The 5,951-nt window shown below is 31.1% G+C and overlaps 3 protein-coding genes across 5 annotated transcripts in view; 2 read left to right on the forward strand and 1 right to left on the reverse strand.

Moving 5' to 3' along the window:
- The window catches only part of LOC112591601 (glycine-rich cell wall structural protein-like), a 6,832-nt gene extending 6,235 nt beyond the window's left edge, over positions 1–597 (forward strand). For all 3 annotated transcript variants that reach the window (XM_025335461.1, XM_025335463.1, XM_025335462.1), the window contains one exon: positions 6–597. In XM_025335461.1, the coding sequence (XP_025191246.1) occupies positions 6–394 (389 nt within the window). In that variant the 3' untranslated portion in view covers positions 395–597. The remainder of the gene's footprint in view (positions 1–5) is intronic.
- Positions 598–3,751: 3,154 nt separating this feature from the next.
- Positions 3,752–5,951, forward strand: part of LOC112591573 — a 12,971-nt gene continuing 10,771 nt past the window's right edge. The window contains exon 1 of the mRNA XM_025335415.1: positions 3,752–4,358. Coding sequence (XP_025191200.1) covers positions 3,871–4,358 — 488 coding nt within the window. The 5' untranslated portion in view covers positions 3,752–3,870. The remainder of the gene's footprint in view (positions 4,359–5,951) is intronic.
- The window catches only part of LOC112591611 (glycine-rich cell wall structural protein-like), a 5,455-nt gene continuing 4,678 nt past the window's right edge, over positions 5,175–5,951 (reverse strand). The window contains exon 3 of the mRNA XM_025335476.1: positions 5,175–5,930. Within this exon, the coding sequence (XP_025191261.1) occupies positions 5,236–5,930 (695 nt within the window). The 3' untranslated portion in view covers positions 5,175–5,235. The remainder of the gene's footprint in view (positions 5,931–5,951) is intronic.

Here is a 5,951-nt window from a genome sequence, read left to right on the forward strand (position 1 = left end):
AGGAGGTGGATATGGTGGATCCGGTGGATCAAGTGGAGGTCTAGGAGGTGGATATGGTGGTTCCGGTGGTTCAAGTGGTGGTCTAGGGGGTGGTTATGGTGGAACTGGTGGATCAAGTGGTGGTTTAGGAGGTGGATATGGTGGATCCGGTGGATCAAGTGGTGGCTTAGGAGGTGGATATGGTGGATCCGGTGGATCAAGTGGTGGTCTAGGAGGTGGATATGGTGGATCAGGAGGTTCTAGTGGTAGTGGCTTAGGTGGTGGATATGGTGGATCGGGAAGCTCAAGCGGTGGTCTAGGAGGAGGATATGGAGGATCCGGTGGTTCAAGTAGTGGTCTAGGTGGATCTTATGGTAGTAATCGTAATGGTTTAGGAAGTGGGTCATCTTATTAGTACTATATTTGTTGCTCAAATTTATAATCATCTTATTATTAAATTTAAAGTATTTACTCATTAAATAAATAAATAAATACCTACTACGATACCATTTTTTAGTTGTATCGTTAATATTATTCCATTTATAGTATTATAAACATTGGTGTTTATATTCACAAATTTTATATTTGTGTGTTTTGCACAGTTTAGTTTTTGGTTGCTTTACACGTATTTCTGTATAATATTGAGTTACATATATTTGTATGTATAAATCATATTTCTTTTTTTATTGGTGAAATGTATACAATCCTCTTTTACTTTTTAAACTATGGCGATGATATTTATTAATTTTATTATCATGTATTTAACATTAATTTAATCATTTTAATACTTGTTTGATATATAATTGTTTTATTTGAATAAACCTTATTTTTCTATTGAAATAGTTTTTTTTTTTTTTTTAATTGGTACTTTACATAACATTTAGCATAATATTAATATTACATAGGTCACATTATCACAAATCTTTTTTTAATAGATAATCACTGAAATACTGAGTACAGAAGATCCATTACTTATAAATCATCTATAATTTTTAGAAGAATATGTTAAACTCATTAACTCTAAAATACATAACGATTCTATAAAAAAATAAAATAAAATGTAGTTGCTTACCATATTACAATTCTGTATAATTATATAAGTAAGTATAAGTTACCATATTTACGTAAAATGAAATATGAAAATAATGTTGATTTTGTTAATATTAATATTAGGTACGTATTCATATTGATAATTATATAATTATTTTGTAATTACATTTGTTATTCATTTTTTATATTGAATTTTTTACAAATTAAATTTATACCATTATCATATAGGTGTCTTATTAGTTTATTATACAGACAATAATTAAATTCGTGTTATTTAAAATTTCAAATACATTTAAATGATTTAAAAATTTTTATTTAACAATAATTTAGTTTGTATTACCAAAATTATTGATTATGAATAGGGTTAGGATTTATATCCAATAATAAATAATTAAATATGCATTTGATTTCATTGTATATATATTTATAAGTATGCAACAAAAGAATTGATAATTTCATATGATTTATTCATAATTTATTAAGTTATGAATTATGATTTATAATTCAGAAACGTCGTACATAAAATAAACTAGGAACTACGAGTATATTAGTACATTAACAGTATCAGCGATCCTAACTTTACAAATTTTTTACAAAAATTAATTTTTTTGGAATGACAATATTTTTTATACTTTATTATAGAATGCTTAATATTTCAAAAAAAGTATTTTTATTGAACAATATTAGCAGGGTTTTTTTTCGCTAGATGAAAATATAAAAGCTGTTCACTATTTGTTCGTCGCAACCACGACTTTATGCAATAGTCAATAAAACACTACTTATTTTTTTTTTTTTTTATCCCTCTTTTCACTTGTTCTTAATTATATCACAACTGAATACAATTTGAATAAATAATATGCAAATAATTTCAAACCATAATTTATAGTTAAGTGCATAAATATTACAACTTTTATGCTCAACATTTTTGTAAATATCTAATAAGTTTAGGTTTATTTCCAATAAACAATATTCATAAGTGAATGTTAATCTACCAGCAATATAATGAAAATAACAATTAGATATAGGTGAGTATTATAAGTATAAAACAAATTAAAATGTAATAAATCCGTTTTATAAATAAAATTAAAATAAAAAATAATACCAAACTAAGTTTTTAGAGAATGAATAAACGTCACTCTGATTATCGGTATTGAGGCAGGTTTTAGAAAATCATATTTTAGAATGCTGAGTTTTAAGTTACCAAGTTTTAGAAACACTGTGATTTAAAAAATAAAATTTTCAGAATTTAAATTTTTAGAAATATTTTTATTTTTTTTACTGTTTGCTAGTATATAAAATGTATAAAATTTTAATGTTTTTAATAATTCTTTTATAATAAAAAATTAATATAATAATTGTTAATATTTTAGATTATAAGCAATAGCTCTTATAAATTCATTTAAATTATAGTTAGAATCATCAACTATTCATTTATATATTTGCAATAAGTTATTATTCCATGTTTCATTGTACTTTTTTCTCTTGAATACTTTATTTGTTGAAATAAACGATTCAATTGTTGCTTCAGTTTTATGTTATTCTTTTAAATTTTGGAGATAAATGCGAATGTTACATCAAGGTTGTATAACACATATAAATAAATAAAAATACGTAATAACATTCAAAAATTAATCAATAATAAATAATTATAAATGATTTTATGCACTTAAACGGATCGTAAAAATGTATTTATTTATTAAAAAGAAAATTACTTTTATTCAATCAATTTTTAATTCAGAACCATAGTTGATACATAAAAATTACTTAAAAAAATTAGGCCTATCCGAATATGGTATTCAAAATCGTTGTTGCAATTTAAAAAAAAAAATGTTATTGGGCATATGCATACCGAAATGATATATTTTGAAATTGATCTATTAATGTACGTATATCTATATACCACTAGCTTGTAAAAAAAATTCGATTTATTCTAATTCAATCCGGCCAAGAAATTCGGTGTTCCCTAAATTGATGAACACACGGTATATATTTATTACATATATCATACTATATTATAGTTGTCAATTTTTAAATCAATACCAATTTATCGAAAAAAGGTTTAAAAATATTTTAAAATTAATCTACATAGGTACTTTAAGTGTACAGTATAAATCATAATGTACATTAAAAGTTTTGAGTCTCGGGGTTCATTTTTTTTTTAATTTTTTTTTTTTTCTAGGAATCGAAAACGATTATGAGAATAATACATAACATTGAATATTGGTAGTATATAAATATTAAAATGAATATAAAATGATATTTCCACGAAAATTACATAATTAAAATCGTTCACGTTTTTGGGAAGTACTCTTGTACAGTTGTACGTAAATAATAATAATTTATGACCACTTGTTTTTTTCAAAAACATTTCCAGGGTAGTGGAGGGGTTGCCACTCTCTCAACCGTCTCCATAAATACGCGCTTTTTGCCGACGGCGTGTAATCGATTCGTATTCGAGTGGTTCATTCTACTAAAATATCATATTCTATTACGTTAATTGTAATTGTTTGTACACACTGTGACAGCAAAAGAACACTCGAAAACGTACGCTCGACTATAACACACTTCCAGTGACAACCGACGATTTTATAATGACATTTGTGAGTGACGTCGCCGTGGATACACGAAAGAGTATAGACGTATCGGTTGCCTTTAAAACGTACCTACGTCTCTTATATCGCGGCACCACAAAAATCCACCTGCCCGATTTGGTGTCGTCGCAAATAAAAAGAGTACGGGTCTCGTGGTCGTCGGTTTTCTGTTCGAAGAGATCGTTCGCAAGACAATCGCAAACATTTTTTTACCGAGTGTCCGCCGCGTACGGCGTTCAACGGCACGGGCATGGTCCGTCGCACCGTGTTACTGTTGGCCATAATCGCTGTGCAATCGTACTTGGCGTTCGAGGAAGTCCGGTCGATTTGGTTCGACGACGACTACGACCACCACTACAGTGCCAGTATGAACTCGCTGTCGATGAACGCAATCAATGCGATCAGCACGCTGCTGACTGTCGTGTTCGGCGTCCGACTCCGGCGCATCCAGCATTCGCTGAGCCGCATGGAAAGGTCGTTACAGACCAAAGGCGACGCGGACGGCGGCCAATGCGTGGACGTCGTTACGTCCGGCTTCAGGTCGATCGAATACCGAGCGCCCGCCTGGCTGGCTCTGGCCGTCGTCGTGTTCGGTTACCTCAAGTACGGTATGCTGATGAAGCACGGCCGGAAGACCGCGTTCAGGTCGGCCACGGTGGCGTTGCTCAGCACGATATCGATTGCCGGCAACTATTACGTGACGCTCAAGTTTGTGGATCACGTGTATTTCGCCAAAAGGTCAGTGATGACGTGCTACACAGCACTATATAAGTTCGATATCGCCTACCGCATTCTCGTGGCCTGTAAAGACAAATGTCTGCGACTTTGCGCCCTCGCACCCAATAATAATAATAAATAATAATAATATAGCCATAGGTACAAGTTTTTTTATTAACACTTCGTAAACGTCTCTGATGATCAGGTATTGTAGACGATATTGTACAAATTTCTAGCATTAATTAATTTTAAATATATTATTTTGATTAAAGCAATAATGCGTTAATACGTTAAATTATTAAAAAAAAAATGAATTCCATACTTTAACGATAACAGATGTAATAATGTTAATACATTGTGTATACTTAAAATTACTCGAAGAAATAGTGTAATTTAGAGGACTATATTTTATTTTATATGTATATAATAAATATACACCTGTCAGTTTTTTTCTTTTTTTAAAGAGGTATTTAACAATTAATTTTACCTTTATACTTATGGGTAATCATAACATTAAAATATAACTTAAACAGATTAATAAAACAAAAAAAAAGAATTTATTAAAGCCAAAGATAAAATTTATTTATTTTTTAGAAAGCTCATAGCTTTGAGCAAAAGGGTCATTCATTGAAAAGTTGGAATGTGAGGTGGGAAAGAGAAATGTTTTTTGTAATTTGGTACCTGTAACCTTATACGCTATTATGTACATAATATTAAACAATGGTCACAAATAATAATAAACTCAACAATCATTTTGTTTTTAAAAAAGTTTTTACTGAAAAACAACTTAAATTAGAAGTTAATATTTATAAATAATACACATATTCAATGCATAATATTAGTTTATAAAACAATAATTTAATAAATTAGTTATAATTTAAAATTACAATGTAATGTATCAATATCCTGATCCTTGACCAGAAGATTCTGATGAAAATCCTCCCGGTGAACTTTTTCCAAATCCATTGTTTTGCCCATATCCGCTAAGATCCGATCCTCCGTTTTGTCCAGCTCCAAAGCCGTTACCAATACCATTTTGAGCACCATATGGAGAAGAACCTCCTCCTTGAGAGCCAAAACCTCCACTATTTTGACCATTGTATGAACCAGAACCTCCTCCGTTCAGTCCACCATAAGCACCAAAACCTCCACTGGGTTGACCACCATAGGACCCAGAACCACCACCATTTTGACCGCCGTAACTGCCAAGACCGCCGAAATTTTGACTACCATATGAGCCAAGACCTCCATTATTTTGGCCTCCGAAGGAGCCAGTGCCTCCACCATTTTGACTGCCATAGTTGTTAAATCCTCCATTATTTGATCCACCGGATTGTCCTCGGCCATTCCGTCCGGATTTTCCAAAATAGCTATTAAAACTTACTTTGGCAGCTGGAGGAGCATTTTGATTTGGATTAAAATTTCCCCCATTACCACCTAATCCTCCATTACCTCCTAAACCACCATTTCCATAACCACCATTACCTCCATTACCATATCCTCCATTACCTCCATTACCACCATTTCCATAGCCACTATTACCTCCTAAACCTCCACTACCTCCTAAACCACCATTTCCATATCCTCCATTGCCTCCTCCAAGACCACCATTTC

This window comes from Melanaphis sacchari, unplaced genomic scaffold (assembly GCF_002803265.2).
Source record: "Melanaphis sacchari strain LSU unplaced genomic scaffold, SCAv2.0 Contig13_pilon_pilon, whole genome shotgun sequence".
NCBI classification, from domain to species: Eukaryota; Metazoa; Arthropoda; class Insecta; order Hemiptera; family Aphididae; genus Melanaphis; species Melanaphis sacchari.